This window comes from Myotis lucifugus, unplaced genomic scaffold (genome assembly GCF_000147115.1).
Source record: "Myotis lucifugus unplaced genomic scaffold, Myoluc2.0 scaffold_73, whole genome shotgun sequence".
In the NCBI taxonomy this organism is placed as follows: domain Eukaryota; kingdom Metazoa; phylum Chordata; class Mammalia; order Chiroptera; family Vespertilionidae; genus Myotis; species Myotis lucifugus.
Genome location: NW_005871121.1, coordinates 3,755,331 through 3,772,714, shown reverse-complemented (window position 1 = coordinate 3,772,714; position 17,384 = coordinate 3,755,331). Strand labels below are relative to the sequence as shown.

Genomic DNA, 17,384 nt, shown 5'->3' with positions numbered 1-17,384 from the left:
GGGGGGCGGGTGGGTAGAGGGGGGGTAGAACAAAAAAAACCACTGTATCATGGGTTAATTAAAAAAAATCCCCACCTCCACTATAAGACAGATGAGTCTCATGATAGTAATATTGGACCCTGGCAGAAGAAAGAAGTCCAAAGGTGATAAATTCTGGCATCTTGAACTTGACATTTTTTCCTGGGAATGTTTTGGCTGTGGTGTAAGCAGTTGTGTGCTGGGTGGCTGCAGACTGTGAGGAGATAGATATTCTGGTTTCAATGCATTTCACGGTTTTAATAAGAAACTGAATTCATTTTCTTCAGATGGATACCTTTAGATTATATAAAGGTAAGAGGCACCTCTCAGCATGAATAAACTCCTCTCAGCAAGAACAAAATAGAAAGACACGTGAAAGTTAATTTGGTTTTATCTTTTGAAATGTCAGGTTTCTAGAAAAGAAAACAGGGAAGCTTTTTCTTCATTAAAAACAAAAATTGCTTTCCAACCCTGTGTGAGACTGAATTCTGCTGAACGCACAAAGCTTCTGCAGGATGTGGAAGAACTGGCCCTTTTGCTGGGAGAGACGCTCCAGGCTTAGGTGTCAGCCTGGGAAGAAGGGACACACATTTCCCCTAATGACATGCACAGCCCAAGAAGCTGCAGTCTGTGTTTGGTTTTTGTCCACCTGAAGGTGGACACACATGCAGAGTTCTAGAGAAGAGAAACAACTGGATTTTTGGAGGACTTACATAGACACATCATTTTTTTTCTTAATTTTTATTTATTGATTTGAGAGAGAGAGAGAGAGAGAGAGAGATTTGTTGTTCCACTTATTTATACATTAATTGATTGGTTCTTATATGTTCCCTGACTGGAGATCGAACCCACAACCTTGTATTATCAAGATGACCCTGAGCCACCTGGCCAGGGTACCTGGAAGTGTTATTCAAAAGATTATTAAGTTTTCTCAATGAAAATATCAGCACAAAACAAGCGATCTAAACATGGTAAACATTTGCAAGAGAACATTTGCAAGAGAACTTAACTTACTTACCGTCTTTGAGGGCATGATTCCATACAATGGGAACATTAGGCCAGGCAGCAAAGCTGTTACAGACAGGGGCAGCGCTTCTGTAAGCCAAAATATGCCAACAACAAAGAGTGTGTAGGCACATTTCGCTTCCTGGAAATAGCAAAACACATCATGAAATGATGGGGCTGGGAAATCATAATTCAAATCACAACCACATTTGCTGAATGGAGCCATGTCACAGAGAAGGAGGAAGCTCTGAGGCCTCTGCACTTTGAGTTGGGGGGTAAACTGTCCTTCTTGGGGGTTCCAAGAGCAAAAATCGAATACACATGAACAATCAGACATTTAAAATTCTGCATTCATTACCTTTCCTTCACATTTCCTTCCAAGCATGTAGTCAACTTTCTGTGCTCATATCAGTGTGTGTGGCTGCTAGTGCTCACCTATTTGGCTGATGAAATGCCCTCCCAGTTCTTCTGGAGTGCAGGAAGGGCAAGTTACTGCCTTGCCCCTGGGGCAGGACACAGCCACCTTTTAGTTGCATTCCTTGGTGCCTGGTTGTTTGGGACCCATGCACACCCACCTTTCTTCCCTTCTGCTAAATGGGAGAACATTTTTGCATGGCATGGAAGAGACTGAATTAGCTCCTGAGTGATATGAACTTGGAGGTGAAGAACCTTCTGCCTTGCTTTTTAGAAAGACAGCTGAGCTCCTTAGGAGACACAGGGAGACTCAACAGGGTTGCAAATCTTAATAAATCTGTTAATTTGCTAGGTATAAAACTGTGGATTCCTGTTTGATGGCATTGCTAAGAAATGGTTGAAATTCATTATATTTGGCGTACATACATAATTTTCATAGGAAATTATCCAGAACCTACTAAGGGATTAATAAAGATTAACATCTATTGCCGAGGCTGGTTTGGCTCAGTGGATAGAGCATCGGCCTGCGGACTGAAGGGTCCCGGGTTCGATTCCGGTCAAGGGCATGTACCTGGGTTGCAAGCACATCCCCAGTAGGAGATGTGCAGGAGGCGGCTGATCGATGTTTCTCTCTCATCGATGTTTCTAACTCTCTATCTCTCTCCCTTCCTCTCTGTAAAAAATCAATAAAATATATTTTTTTAAAAAAGATTAACATCTATTATATATATAGCATTGTTTTGCTCTCACACTATTAATCTCTGCAAATTCTGAACTGAATTTGAAAAATTTTACAAAAACTATCTGAGTTTAATGAAATCTTTTACTTAAGATTTTCCCAGGGCAATACAATTTCTAGCTCTGCTGCCCTCTGATTCACCTACTTCAGGGTGAGCTCTCTGGTTTTGGCATTTACTCACCCAGCATCCCTGCACTTTTAGTGGGTTTCTAAGCAATCCTTAATAATCCAGGATTACATCATTTAAAAAATTATTGGTTTTTAGAGATAGGAAGGGAAGGAGAGAGAGAGAAAAAATCAACTTGAAAAACATTGAAACATTTATTAGTTGTCTCCCGCATGCACCTGGACCAGGGATTGATCCACAACCTAGGTATGGGCCCTGACTGGGAATCAAGCCTACCACCTTTTGGTGTATGGGGTGATGCTCTAACCAACTGAACCACACTGGCTAGGGCTATCTATATATATAAAAGTCTAAGTGACTGTCTGACCTGTAGCTATGATGTGCAATGACCACCGGGGGTAGACACTCAATGTAGGAACTGCCGAGCTGAGCTGCAGTGGCTTGGCAGCTGTGGTTCTTGTGTAACACACCCAGAACCAGAAAGGAGAGAGCCCGAGTTCAGGGTGCATCACCAGAGAACCACCCTCTCAAAATCCGGTACCCCTCGGGGGATGTCAGAAAGCTGGTTTCAGCTTGATCCCCGTAGGCCAGGCCGAGGGACCCCACCGGTGCACAAATTTGTGCACCAAGCCTCTAGTATCATATATTTATTGTTTGTTATCTTTTTTAAGAAGAAAGAATAAAGGTTTTTGATGTTGACAGTTTTATACAAAGTCTGCCTCTATACTCTCAAATAAACAATAAAACAAAGCTGAGCCTTGACTTTATCTTCCTAACTTCTTTGGAAAAAACTTGTGAATACCAGCTTAATTTAAAATGTCAATGTAGGGGAAAGACCAGGCTTATATTTTCCTTAGATCAAACATGAATAACCCCAAAACTCCTCCTGATGACTTTTTTTCTATCATAGAAATGTATTGAACCTAGATTTCAAAGACAAAAGGGACCCTTTTACTATCTTGCTCTTTAGGCACAACCAACCAGTCTCTTTGTCCTCTATCTCCCCATCATTTTACCTCGCAAATCTGCCCCTCAGCCTTGACCCCACTTCTTCCACTGCAGGCAAGGCCTTTCCAAAACCAGATTATCTTCTAAGAATCCACTTTGATTTTGTCATTCTTTTGCATAAAACCAGACTAAGGGGCTAGCCACCCTGACAACTATCTAGAGCACAAATCCATCAGGGACTGCTAATACTGAAAAATTAAAAAGGAAGGAAGGAAGGAAGGAAGGAAGGAAGGAAGGAAGGAAGGAAGGAAGGAAGGAAGGAAGGAAGGAAGGAAGGAGAGGAGAGAGGAAAAGAGTGAGGGAGGGAGGGAGGGAAGAAAGAAAAGTGGAAGGGAGGGAGGGGGAAAAAATGTTGCTAGCTAATTCTGTTCACCACACATAACCCCTGCCATGAGGGATAAAATTTCATTTCAACACAGATCTACTTCATCTAGACAGTTACATTCTGCTCAGATAGGGCAACTTTGGGACCGGAATAAAAAGCAAAACTTCCTATATTAAATTATTAGCCTGCCCAGCTAACACTTTCATATTTTAACAGTCCCAGCCTTTATTTAGAACAATCAAATCAGTGATTTTCAGTGGTTGCTTGAAAACAATTCAAAATCCCCATTCAAGGCCACCTTCAGTCTAATTATAGTAAGACTTACCCCATTACGTCCTGACATCAACTCTCTATTTTTAAAGAGTCTTCTTTACATATCTTCTTGACATCTGTGTTCCGATCCCTGGTCTCATCATGCACCCTTTTACTAAACTCTAGTCCATAATATTCAACCATACAGTCATACCAGCAAGTCCCCAGATGCCCTAAGTACCAGCTACTACTGCCTGTGACCCTATTTCGGACTCGTGAACTCTGTGACCCAGTGACTTTAGATGAAGCAGTTGCAGGCTGATGGCCAAGTCTAGCAAGAAAATAAAATGTACGACTCACAGTGGTGTGTGTGTGTGTATTTAATTTGAGTCAGGAGTTAAAAACCAGCAGATTTCATATTAAAAATCGAGTATGAATTTCTGGCTTCTCTTGAAAAACTAAGAAAGTTGGTAACATTGGGATCAGATTCTTCCATGTCAACAATTCTCCAGACTTGAGAAAAGCTTACCCGAGACTGCGGTGTAGTTTTCAGCTTTGTACAATACCACGACTCCATTTCACACATTCTCTTACCTGCTTGGCCTTTCTCAGCATTTGAGTAACATCTCTGATAAGAAAAATGCTGCCCACCTTCCCTGCCTCAAAAATCTTGCTTCACCGTCTCAGAATCAACACTTGGGTTGCTCATTTGAATTTCCCTGTGTACCCGTTCTGTGGTCCATGGACCAGCAGCATCAGCATAATCTGAAAGCTGTGAAAAATGTGGAATCTCAGGCTTGCCCCCCAACATACTGAATCAGGACCAGCAAGTTCCTGAGGTGATTCTGATAAGAATCTATATAAGATTCTATAACCTATATAAGAATCATATAGGTTAAAGTTTGAGAAGCATGGCTTACTTCCTCTTCCAGATCTTCCATTTTATCTTTAACTCTAGGCTCAAGTTTCAAACAGAAACGTGCTCCCAGGTAGTGCCCAGGAAGGAAGGAAGGAAGAAAGGAAGGAAGGAAGGAAGGAAGGAAGGAAGGAAGGAAGGAAGGAAGGAAGGAAAGAAAGGAGGAAAGGAGGGAGGGAAGGAGGGAGGGAGGAAAGAAAAGTAGAAGGGAGGGAGGGGGAAAAAATATTGCTTTAGACTGAAGGTGGCCTTGAATGGGGATTTTGAATTGTTTTCAAGCAACCACTGAAAATCACTGACTTTATTGTTTTAAATAAAGGCTGGGACTGTTAAAATATGAAAGTGTTAGCTGGGCAGGCTTAATAATTTAATATAGGAAGTTTTACTTTTTATTCCACCCTCAAAGTTGCCCTATCTGAGCAGACTGACTTGCCCTCCTGCCCAAGCTGAGTCCCTAGATGCAGAACCTGGTTTGAAAACTTGCCTATCCTTCAATGTGCCCCTGGCTAAGGCACGACATCTGCATTATTCCTAATAGCTACCTTCCAGGAATTTGTGGGAAACACCCCATTTTTTTCCATATTTAAGGAAACTCAAAGTCTAGAAAAGGAGGACAACAGGATTATCCCCCTCTGATGGGGGGATGGCCATCTGTCCCAGTTTCCTGAGGACAGGGCTGGTTTACCAGTGTTGCAAGGTATTCCTTCTGATTAGCAACCCTTTAGACAACAGACCATAACCTGGCTCTGACCCCTGGATTATGTGGGAGCACTTGAGACCTCAGTTTCTCAACTTCACTCCACTTGTTTGCTTTTCTGACCCATTCTGATATATAGAAACATCTATTTGCTTTATATTTAGAGAGGAGAAGGGAGTTTAGGTGTGTGTGGGGGTGGGGGATCTAATTGTATAACCTTTATCTAGACTGCTGATCATAGCCTTTATAGACAGAAAAACTTATTTAAAAGGTGAAGATATGTACCAAGTAAAACAAAACTTCTTTTCTGACATGACTAAATAAAGGGATGGAAAAATAACATTTATGATACCTACGGCATGCCAGGTACTATACTTGGTGTTCCACATGACTTATTTAGTCTCCACCAAAATTTCATGCTGGACTAAGGATCAATTATCACATTGCTAGTATGTAGTAGAGTTGGGGTTCAATCCTAGCATAAACTCCCTGAGGGCATGCCTCATTTCATTTACTACCCCGTTCTCAGCACTTAAAACAGTGCCTGACATGTAGTAAGTGCTCAGTAATATTTAACGAATGAATGAATATTTCTTCTCTGTATTTGTGCTACCATGTTTTTATTCATATATCTTGATCTCTGTATGAAACAGTCACTGTCCTAGGAATGAAGTTCTTTAGCATAGGTACCTCTTTGCTTTTCCTTGCTCTATTTTCCATTTTATCTCCTAATTATCTGGCACCAGATATCTTGACCCTCACTCCAGTGGGTGAATGTCTCTACATTATTCCTGAATCTCACATCTCTCTTGCCAATAAACTAGAATTGGAACTAAAAATTTTACCTGCATAGGTTAATTTTCCACAGTTGACATTCTTCCACTTACCTAGGCCCCATTTAACTATATCATGGTCATATCCGGTCTTAACCACCTCAACTACAGGAAGCCAGGGCACTTGCTGCCCAGTTGGAAAAGGCAAATGAAGTTATGATTCGGCAATTTGAATAAATTCTGCCCCTCCCCCACCCACCACCACCAAATTCTGACTGTCACATTATCTTGACTGATTATACTTAAAAATCACCTTGGCTCCATTTTAAATTATAGCTCCAGATGGAACTGAAATATAGAATAAGCTTTAAAATGTAGGATTTTTTGCACCCTCCCTTCCATTTTTAATGAAATATTGACTGATATTAGATAGTAATTTGCCTGATGAATTAGTACGTGTGAATATGATTTCTCAGCACAGCTTGAGAAAAGTAGGACCAATCACAGGCCTCACTCACTGCAACTGATTTTTTAAAGAGAACACAACACAATTAAGAAAGGAGAAAAATCATGCACTCTAAATATGTATGCTATGAGAAAAACACTCTTATTATTTGACAGAGCTTGTAAGGACTTTGCATGGTTTGTGATATACCTACTACTCATGCAATGATTCCTCAAGACCTAATCCATGTACCTGACAAGGCTTGAAATGACTCTAATTATCTGGCGGAAGGAGGGCTGAAGAGTAAGAAGGAACTAAACTACAAAGTCAAGAAAAACTAACTAGAATTTCTTGTTCATTTTTAGGCCAAATGGAGATCAGGGAAAGACAACTGGTGGCTGCATTGTGCCAATTACTGGGAAATTTTTAACTCCTTCTTTTCATTTAGTCTCCACATTAGCAATAGGGATGTACTGTCTTTACTCCTCATGCATCCAGTGGAACCAGAATAGCCATAGAGATCATTTAGTTCTCCAACCTGACTATGCATTAGAGTCTGATCGAAATGAACTGTGTGGAATAACTGCCTCAGAAACATTAGGAGTCTGTTAAGCGAGCAGCATCCTGGACTTCACACCCAGAGGTTGTGATTTTAAGCAAGCCCCTCAGCTAAATTTGGGGCAGCTGATCCACGCGGCTAACATTCAAAACTCTTTGAAGAGTCCTGTTCATTTTACTGATGAGGAAATGGGCCAGGGGTAGCATGATCAAATCACTTGGGGAGGTTATTCAGAATATGCTAGATAAATCAAGACAATTGAGGTTACACTGTGAAAAAGTCCCTAAATCTCAGCCTTTTAAACAAACACGGCTTATTTCTTGGCCTTCACCATTGGTCAGTCATGAGTTGTGGTTGCTCTGAATCTGGGCAGAGGAAGCCTCATCTCAATACAGGCTCTTGTCATTGCAAATGCAGGAACGATGGAGCAAGGCAGCCCATGCACAGCTTTTAAAGGTCTGATATAAAGAAGCAATGTCAGGAGGACATTGGGAGTCAGACAGGCTTGTCCTTAAATTCTCCTGCTCCCTTTATAAACCGTGTGACTTTGGGCAAATTTCTTAACCTCTTTGAGTCTCTGCTCATCTGTAAAATGGGGATGAAAATATTGACTATTTCTAATGGTTGTTATGAGGCATTCACATTTATTATTGTTACCAGAGTGAGTATAAAAGTGTATTATGGAAGGACAAGAAGAGCTTGTGGAAGAGACACCCTCCTTTTACACCAACATTCTTGTCTGTCCTTTAGTAACTCTTTTCACTCTACTTGAAGTTCCTTCCTTCAATTCTTTCTCCTGCATCCTCTCCTTCCTACAAGATCTGGCTTTATTCTCCACATCCTTCTGTCATGAAAGATCATCAGTTCATCAGAATTATCAGCTATCTACCATGTGACAGGCATGTGTTTGGTGCTGGAGGAAACAAATTAAATGTGTTCCATGGTCTTTAGGTATTTACAGTCTAGATGGGAAGCAAGGATAAAGGCAAAATGGAATGTATACTCTAAAGGCCAATGTATCCATGATGCATTGAGAACAGAGAGGATGAGACTCCGCTTGAACACCAGCCTGAGCTGCCTTTCCCAAGAACAGAGCAAGAGGAAAGGGCATTCCAGGAAGACGACACAGTATGTGCAAAGATAGAGGCACTAACCATGGGTATTCTAGGGACTGCGAATAGGGAAATATTGCTAGTGTGGGAAATGTGAATGGGAGATAGGCAGTGGGGCTTTGGGGAGAGTTGTTAGGACAAATAAATGGCAAAATCTTAAAGATCTATCAGTGTATACATGTTTGGTTTAAATATTTCCCCTTGTATGCAAAAGGGAGCCCCTGCAAAAGTGTGACTGGGGGTAAAATAGGACCAGGTTGGCATTTTTAAAATAGTACTCTGGCTGGAGACTTCAGGGAAAAAGTGTGAAAATGGTCCATGAAAGGAGCTGAAGTCAGCCTCAAGAAAGCAGTGCCAGCTGGAATGAAGCTGTGGAAGCAGATTGGGGTGGGGGTGGATATAAGACTGTGATGGATGCTTAGGAACATCTGAAGCATCTGAGATGACACACAGGTTTCAGGCCAAAGAATGGGGTGAAGGGTAGCAGATGCTCTGAGGCAAAGAAAATAGGAGCAGCAGGTCATGGACAAGTGGGACTGTTAGAGGTTTATCCACCCATTAATTACACATTCATAGCACAAATGATTTGTACTTGTACACAACCTTATGTGTGATAAACATTTGTCATCCTATCCTATATAGTAAAAGGGTAATATGCAAACTGACCCTAACAGCAGAGTGACTGGGAATGACTGGTCACTATGACACAGACTGACCACCAGGGGGAAGACACTCAATGCAGGAGCTGCCCCCTGGTGGTCAGTGCGCTCCCACAGGGGGAGCTCTGCTCAGCCACAAGCCAGGCTGACGGCTGCCAGTACAGCGGTGGTGGTGGGAGCCTCTCCCACCTCCTCAGCAGCGCTAAGGATGTCCGACTGCTGCTTAGGTCTGCTCCCCCCTGGCAAGTGGACATCCCCCGAGGGCTTCCAGGCTGCCAGAGGGATGTCTGATTCCCAGGTTAGGCCCAATCTCCCGGGGAGTGGGCCTAAGCCAGCAGGTGGTCATCCCCTGAGGGGTCCCAGACTGTGAGAGGGCACAGGTCGGGCTGAGGGACCCCCCCCCAAGTGCACAAATTTTTGTGCACCGGGCCTCTAGTATATAATGAAAGGCCAATAAGCAAATCTACCGAACGGTGGAATGACCAGTAGCTATGATGCGCACTGACCACCAGGGGCAGATGCTCAATGCAGGAGCTGCCTCCTGGTGGTCAGTGTGCTCCCACAGGGGGAGCGAAGTTCAGCCAGAAGCCCTGAGCTGGGCTCACAGCTGGCGAGCGCAGCCACAGTGACAGGAGCCTCTTCTGCCTCTGAGGCAGTGCTAAGGATGTCCGACTGATGGCTTAGCGGAGGGAGCAGGCCTAAGCCATCAGTCAGAGATCCCTTAAAGGCTCCTGGATTTCAAGAGAGTGCAGGCCAGGCTGAGGGACCCCCAAGTGCATGAATCTCGTGCACTAGGCCTCTAGTAGTATATATTGACTTTTCAGCAATTGTACAAGCTACTTGAAAGCATTAACATTTATTTAAACTCTGCTTAGACCCCACAATTCACTAAGCACAACATTTTGGGCTTAGCAAGTTCTCATAAAATATTCATGAGGTAAAAATATATCAAATTTGATTTTCTGGTTTTATTCATCTACCACATTACTTTTAGCATGAGTTCTACTTTCTCTTTTTTTCTTGCCATCCATCATTTTGATGCTCTGTCTCTAAAATATTCACTTTCTTAGAATTTATAGCATCTTTCTATTTATCTTACATCCCTGTAATATTTTAAAGCCACATTTAAAATGATATCATTTATTTCTATTAAAATAATTATTTGATTTGGCCCTTTAAAAGTTCTTTATGTTTCCTTGGAATTTGTCCCCTCCCTCTTCTTTCACTTGTAGTTTATTTAAATCCTCTCCCACACATTTTCAATTTTCTATGTTGGACATCTAAGTAGGTCCTTCATTCCTTCAAAGTTTACAGTTCTTTACAAGCAGTATGTTTCTCCCATCTGTTTAGTTTATTTAGATTCAGCACCATAAGTCTCTCATGATGTATCATTTCTTTTATTTATTATAATTTCTATTCAAATTTTGAAATTTAAGATGTATACAATGAATCTATTGTGAAGGAAGTAGCACACGAAATAGAGTTGGCCCATAAAGCTGTATTTCTTCCCTCCTTAACTCGTGCCCTTTGGCAAAAAAGTTTGTTATGTGAGTTGTCTGAGTTTAGTGCTAAGAGGTGAGGTTTGGGCTTCTTCCTTGGGTCTTGGGCAGGCACTAAAGCCCTGCTGTGTTGGCTCACCCATTCTCTTCTGTTTTTAAGTCTTTCTTGGCATAAAATATTTCCTAGAGAAATCCAGAAATACCTGAAAGAAAATTGACATCTGGTCTTGGTTTTACAACTAGTTAATTGGGGGATGCTGCTCAATAGCTATGTGGCTGTTTCCCTGTCTCATAAGGGGTCCTAATTAATGAATAAACTAGATAGATGGAGACATAATGGGAAGAAATGCACTCTACAAAAAAAAATTGTTATTCCATTTTCTCCTCTTATTGCTTCTCAAACCTGGCCTTCTCTTTTTATCTTTTTGTTTCATTATGGAAATAAGAAGAAAAGCCAAGAAATGGAAAAATAAATAAGGAAATAGCACAAAGTGCTGAGAAGAGTAAAAATGAACAAGATGTTAGGAATAGTCACAAAAGAACAATGTTGCACAGAGAATATCACTGGAACTATGGATGTAGCCTAGGCCAGTTCTAAAAAGTTTTTTATCTAGGAATCTTAAGAAATTTCCTCTCCAAAATGAGAAAATTCAGTGCAATTATTAACTTCATTCAAATATTTACATAAATAGCAATTACATTATAGGCGTGTTTTACTGATTAGTGTCTACTAATTGGGGAAGGACCTTGATGTCTATGTAACAATTAAAAGGACAGCATAGCCCAGCCAGTGTGGTTCAGTGGTTGAGCATCAACCTATTCACTAGGAGGTTGTGGATCGATTCCTGGTCAGGGCACATGCCCAGGTTGTGGGCTCAATCCCCAGTGTGGGGCGTCTAGGAGGCAGCCAGTCAATGAGTCTCTCTCATCATTGATGTTTCTATCTCTCTCTCCCTCTCCCTTCCTCTCTGAAATCAATAAAAATCTATTTTAAAAAATAATAAAATAAAAAGATGGCATTAATGATGATTCGGCGTAAAGTGATAAGGACATAGGATTCCACTAGTAAAGCAATGTTTACACCAATGTATTAGGAATATACTTGTTACCACTGTGGGAGATATAAAGAGATAGATATTCAGTTGTGGTTGCGATCACTGGCTCGAGAGTCTGGCAGATGTTGATTGGAAATGTTAAGAAAAGGGTCTCAAGGACTGGGCCATTCTTAATGCTCTTCTTGCCAAATGTTAAAATGCAGCGTAGTATTTTGTAGCCTAGCTGTAAACAGGATGAACTGGACAGGAACTCACACTGATAAGTGTAAGCCAACTGCAACTCATAAAGATTAAATTTGAGCTTCTGTGCAACTTATGCCCACGGGCTTCTGGGGTGAGGCACACCATCCTTTGCTCTCAACTATCATTTCTATAAAAACTGAAACCCAGTTCTAAAGTCTCTTCCACCTGAAAGATACCAAGATGCCAGCCTAATGCCATGACTCATGGTGAGCATTTGATATGAAAGGGAAGGGGTATACAACGTGACAAGCTGACATGACCGGCTTGTATAGCTGGGACTCTGGGACATTCATCAAATGACACATATAAGAAGACCCACTGCTGCTTCAGTTCTCATGGGCTGATAATCTATACTAATAAAAGGGTAATATGCTAATTAGACCAGATGTCTTCCAGAAATCCTTCCGGACAAAGCCTTGGATGGTGGCTACTGCTGCAAGGGCTGGGCCAAGGCTCAGGCAGCCATGGTGGCCGGCAGTGGCAGCAGCAGTGGTGTTGGGGGTGTCACCTTCCCCTGATCGGCCCGGTCGCCTCCTGCAGAGCTCTCAGTAGGACATCCCCTGAGGGCTCCCAGACTGTGAGAGGGGGCAGGCCGGGCTGAGGGACCCCTTCCCCCAGTGCACGAATTTTCATGCACTGGGCCTCTAGTAGAGAAATAAAATAGAATATGCATTGCTAAGAGAGTCACTTTCAAAGATAGTCAGGAGCTGTTAAGGAAGTGGGGCCAATGCACATCTTGTGCCTCAATTCTTAGAACTGCTATTAAGTTGCTAAACCTATTGCTAAACTCAGCTCAAGGCTGAGTCATAAGCTTGTGGACCAAGAACTGCTGTATGGACACACCCTACTCTTCCTCCCCCTTGTGACTTTCATCTCCCTTATTTACATATTGAAACTAACCAATTCCTGTTTATCTAGTCAGCAACCCTTCACTTACTTGCATGAAAGAGTTACATTTTGTTCTCTCCAGAGCACAGTTTGAGTTGCTACCTGAGTCTGCCTCTCCCCATTGCAACCCTTTTGCTAAAATAAATGCCTCATGTTCTTTATTAGAGCTGAACCTCTCTTCTGGTTAACAAGGCCCATCCCCAGTGATGAGACTCACTGCAATTTTCTATCTTGAAGACATTAAGTAGCATGAGGTCACTTGAGAAATTGCTTCTGCGGTTTGACCTGCTTAAAGCATTATTATGAAGAGAAATGCCTGAGTTCTTTATAGATGATTATCAAGCCACACTTTATGTAACTTTTCAAAATAAAAGGTAAATCTTCAAAAATATAGACAAGACCAATGAAAACCTCTTTTAAAACATAAATTAGAAGTTCTGACAGAACCCAAGATCAAATCCAGTTTCCACAATATCCATGTGGCCCTTGTTGAGTGGCCTGCCTTTGAGCATCATTGTTCTCAAATATAAAGTGAGAATGATAGAACATGGATGATTGTCTTACTGTTCATAATGAAGTTAAATAAGATAATTTAGGTAAAGCAGCTGACAGAATTCCTGGAACAGAAGCAAGCTCTTCTGAGTGAATCCCTTCTCTTTCCTTTGAACATTACATTGAAAAACCACGGAAGGTCTCCCATCATGGGTGCCACATTTTGACTTGAGATGGAATTAAGATAAGGGTTAAGGTCAGTCTATACAAATAATTCAATAACCAGTAGGAAACTGGAAAAAAAAATCAGTCAATAATTCATTGTTTGTTAGCTCTAGATCAGTAGATGTATTAAGTTTTCATAAAGCAAAATTGACTTTTTGTTTTGCTTGAAAGCAACTTTTTGTTGCTTTATTTGTTCTGTTACTGGGAGTTTAGAAGCATAAGGTTCTCCAGTTTGGTAACCAGAAAGGTATAATACATTGATTTGTATCTATGTCAAAGTAAGCATCTACTTAAATTTTATACCTCCCAAAGGCCCATATTCTCTGAAAAAAAGTTTTGCTTTCATTGTAAGCAACAGTTAAAAAAATATTCTTTGAATTTAATTGACAGTTGATTAAATGATTGTCTATGCATTTAGAGGAACCAAAAAATGAAATTGTGTTATTGTACTAGCAAAACCCCTCTCATTAACATGACGAGTTATAACAAATAAGTTGATTAGAAGGAAAGGAAAGAGGAACACAGTTCATTAAATGTCAGGCCCACGGTTTCTCCACAGACCTAATGTACTCTTATCACAGCACCTTGAAAAAAAATCAATGACTGCATTTCTTAGAATATACTTTCCAGTTAATGAATTATTCACTGATATCATTGCTTTTTATTATCTACTTGTTTTCTCTTTGGAAGAGTTCATATTCACTTTATCTGAAAATTATGGAAGATAATCAGTGTCCTGGATTTATATGTTGAATACGCAGCATAAATGATATGCAATCATGGCCTAAGTTTGTTTTAACTGGTTTAATTTTTTATTTTCACTGCTGTGAAGTAATTTTTTATTTTCCCTGCTGAGACTAACCAAGAGATATGACACTAGAGCAGGGGTCCAGATAGGAACCAGGATGTGCTCATGGTAGGATCCAGCTAGGTCTAGGGAACTTCAGGACCAGGGAAGTGGGAAGAGAAGCCATCATGCATGCCGGATGGAGTAACAATCTTCAAAGAGGGTTGGAGGAGGGCATTCAGAGTAGAGCCCTGTGTCTGAGACTCAAATTTGTCATCTAGTGGTTGCCAGACTCCTAAAGGAGTGCTCGGAAGTAGCAGCAGTAGGAGGGGTAGGGAGGAGAGGGGAGGAGAATTCACACCGAATTTGCATAACAAAACCAACCCAACCAAAAACAATTGACTGTGCCTGCTGTTTTCACTAGAAATTCTATAAGAACTTGGGGGGCTTGACCAAAAGTGGTGGGGAATTCTTCCCTTCCTCCACAGGGGACCAGGAGGCCTCAGTGCAGGGAGAGGCTGCAGCTGGTGGTTGCCCCTGGCAGCAGACAAGCTGCAGCTGTGGGCGGCAGAGGCCAGTCCCTTTGCCAGCTTTGTAAGTAGAGGAGACCTTGGCTCACATGAATTTCCCATAGAAATTCCCAGATTGGTGACCAGCTTCTGAGGGAGGCCGGAGGGCCCACAGTATTGTAATTACAAGGAACCTCTTTTAATGCAAAATGGTATCACCTTGATTAATACTTGCTTTCCTCCACTCAGAAAAAAGGCATCATAGTGGGAATTGCACCCGCTGTGGCGTCATCACAATTGGGGACCCACACCACCCCACTTACTGCATGCCAGCCAGCACTCTAGTGCTTGATGAGTGCTTACTCGCTTAATTCCCACAACAAGCCTATTACTCTCCCAATCTTACAGAGAGAAGGTCAGATAAAGAGCTTCACAGACAAGAAAAAGCTAAAGGAGTTCAGCACAGCCAAACCAGTATTATATGAAATGCTGAAGGGTTAAGAAGAGGCAGCAGAAGAAAAAGGTAAAGATAAAAAATTATGAACAACAAAGTGACAACAAATACATATCTATCAACAAGTAAATCAAAAAATCAAATGAATAAAAAATCTGATGAACAGAATAAACTGGTGAATGTAATAGAATCAGGGGCATGGGAATGGAGCAGACTGACAATTCTCAGGGGGAAGGGGGTGTGGGGGCGGTCAGGGAAGAGATTGGACAAAGATCTTATATGCATGTATGCAGTACCTATGGACGTGGACAGTGGAGTGGCGAGGGCCTGGGGTGGGGTGGGAACCGGGTGGAAGGGAACTATGGGGGGGAAAAAGAGGGACATCTGTAATAATCTGAACAATAAAGATTAAAAAAAAACCAACAAAAAACAAAAAAAAGAAAGAAAAAAAACAGAAGCACTGAGAGGTTAAGCAACTTGCCCAGGTCACACAGCTTGCGAGTGATCAATCTGGGACTCCTTGTACCAGCAAGTGACATCCATCATGCCTGGCACAGGGACAGTGCTCACTAAATGTCTGCTGATCATTTACTAAGGGGTTAAAAATGCACTGAGTTTATCATGTTGGACTTCATAGACTGACAACACTTAAAGAAAACAGAAAAATGCTTACAAGTCTGCCAAAGTGAAATTAAATCTGGAGCCACGGGGAAGGGCAATGCAGAAATCAGAAACCCGTCAGCCTGTTTTCCAGGTTCACTTACCTTGGTGTGGAGGACGATGGGCAGGGGCAGTAAAAGCAGTAGAGTGAAAATTATGAGGAGAAGCCGGCGATAAATCAAAATATAACTGAAGAATTTCATGGTGCTGAGTGTGTGCCTTTGATAGTGTTCTTCTCAAAATGAGGCTGAAGTTAAATAACCAGCCTGGATTAATATTTCTCCAGCTCATCATCTTCACTTTCTGCCCTAGACTGACCAACATGAGTTAAAATTAAATCTCAATCTTTATTGTTTTACTGTCACAATTAACATGGAGTGATAAGCCCACGGATGTTTGCAAGAAATCAAAAGCCATTTGCTGGTATGGCTTTTGAAAGATAAAACTGTTCTTTCCCTGTTGTCTGTGTTTACATTAACTGGAATATAGACTGGACAAGTCTAGGAGAAGGCAAAATAGTAGGGTTGGTTGAGTTTGTCCATAATGAGGCTTCTACACCCTTCTAATATCCCCTGACTTTGAGCTCCCTAACAGAAGTAGTTATCACACTTAGGTTTCAGGAAGATATGAATCATAAACACTTGAGCAACTCTTGACTGGGTGCTTACAGAGAGTTTTTCTCGAACTTCTGAGATAACATACTGAAGCAACCTTCTACCGATGTGAAGTTTGATCCACAGAACTCCTGACCTCTCTCGTGCAGGAGTCCTTGGCGCTCACTCAAAAGATAACTAACACTGCTTCCGAAATTGAGTAGCATTTTCTCCCCGAAACCACACTCAATTGCACAATGATTTCTTCACAGGTTGAAAACAGAGTTTTGGGAATTTCCTGGACACTGTTGACTCTTTTAATAAGAAACCAGAAGTTATCATAAAGCTTATATAAGCATCCCCCTGCAAGATTTTTTCAGGATTGAGCTGATATTATCATGTTGATTCTAAATAATCAACAGGGAATCTGGTGACAGAGGTGAGTCATGAGAGCCATTCAAGGGTGTGTGAGTGTGTGCATGTGCGTGTATGTGTGAAGCTATGGAGGATGTATTTTGAAACTCCTCAGGGCTAGGGACTCTGGTTTATTTCTCATTGTATTGTAAATTAATCACCCAATAAACCTCAACTAAGCAACTACTATGCATCTAGCCTTAGGTATAAACAAAACACATTTTCTTCTATAATTTATAGTCCATTTCTTTTGGCACAAATAACTTCACTTTTATCTCATCTGTGGTTGACATGTAGACCATATTTCTAATTTCACACTAATGTAACTCTGCTTTCTTTTCCCGTCAAGGAAAATAATTCTTTCATCAACACTCACTATATTCTTTGTTTGTTTTTTATTTTTTTAATACTCACCCAAGGATATGCTCATTGACGAGAGAGAGAGAGAGAGAGAGAGAGAGAGAAAGAAGCATCAGTGTGAGAGAGAACAGTGATCCCTTGCCCCATCTGGGGATC

At 41.4% G+C, this 17,384-nt stretch overlaps 1 protein-coding gene across 1 annotated transcript in view; it reads right to left on the bottom strand.

The window, feature by feature from the left end:
* The window catches only part of SLC13A1 (solute carrier family 13 member 1), an 82,348-nt gene extending 65,920 nt beyond the window's left edge, over positions 1 to 16,428 (bottom strand). The window contains exons 1-2 of the mRNA XM_006090505.3: positions 15,966 to 16,428; positions 1,037 to 1,165 (exon numbers count right to left, since the gene is read on the bottom strand). Coding sequence (XP_006090567.1) covers positions 1,037 to 1,165; positions 15,966 to 16,064 — 228 coding nt within the window. The 5' untranslated portion in view covers positions 16,065 to 16,428. The remainder of the gene's footprint in view (positions 1 to 1,036; positions 1,166 to 15,965) is intronic.
* Between the last annotated feature and the right edge of the window lie 956 nt (positions 16,429 to 17,384).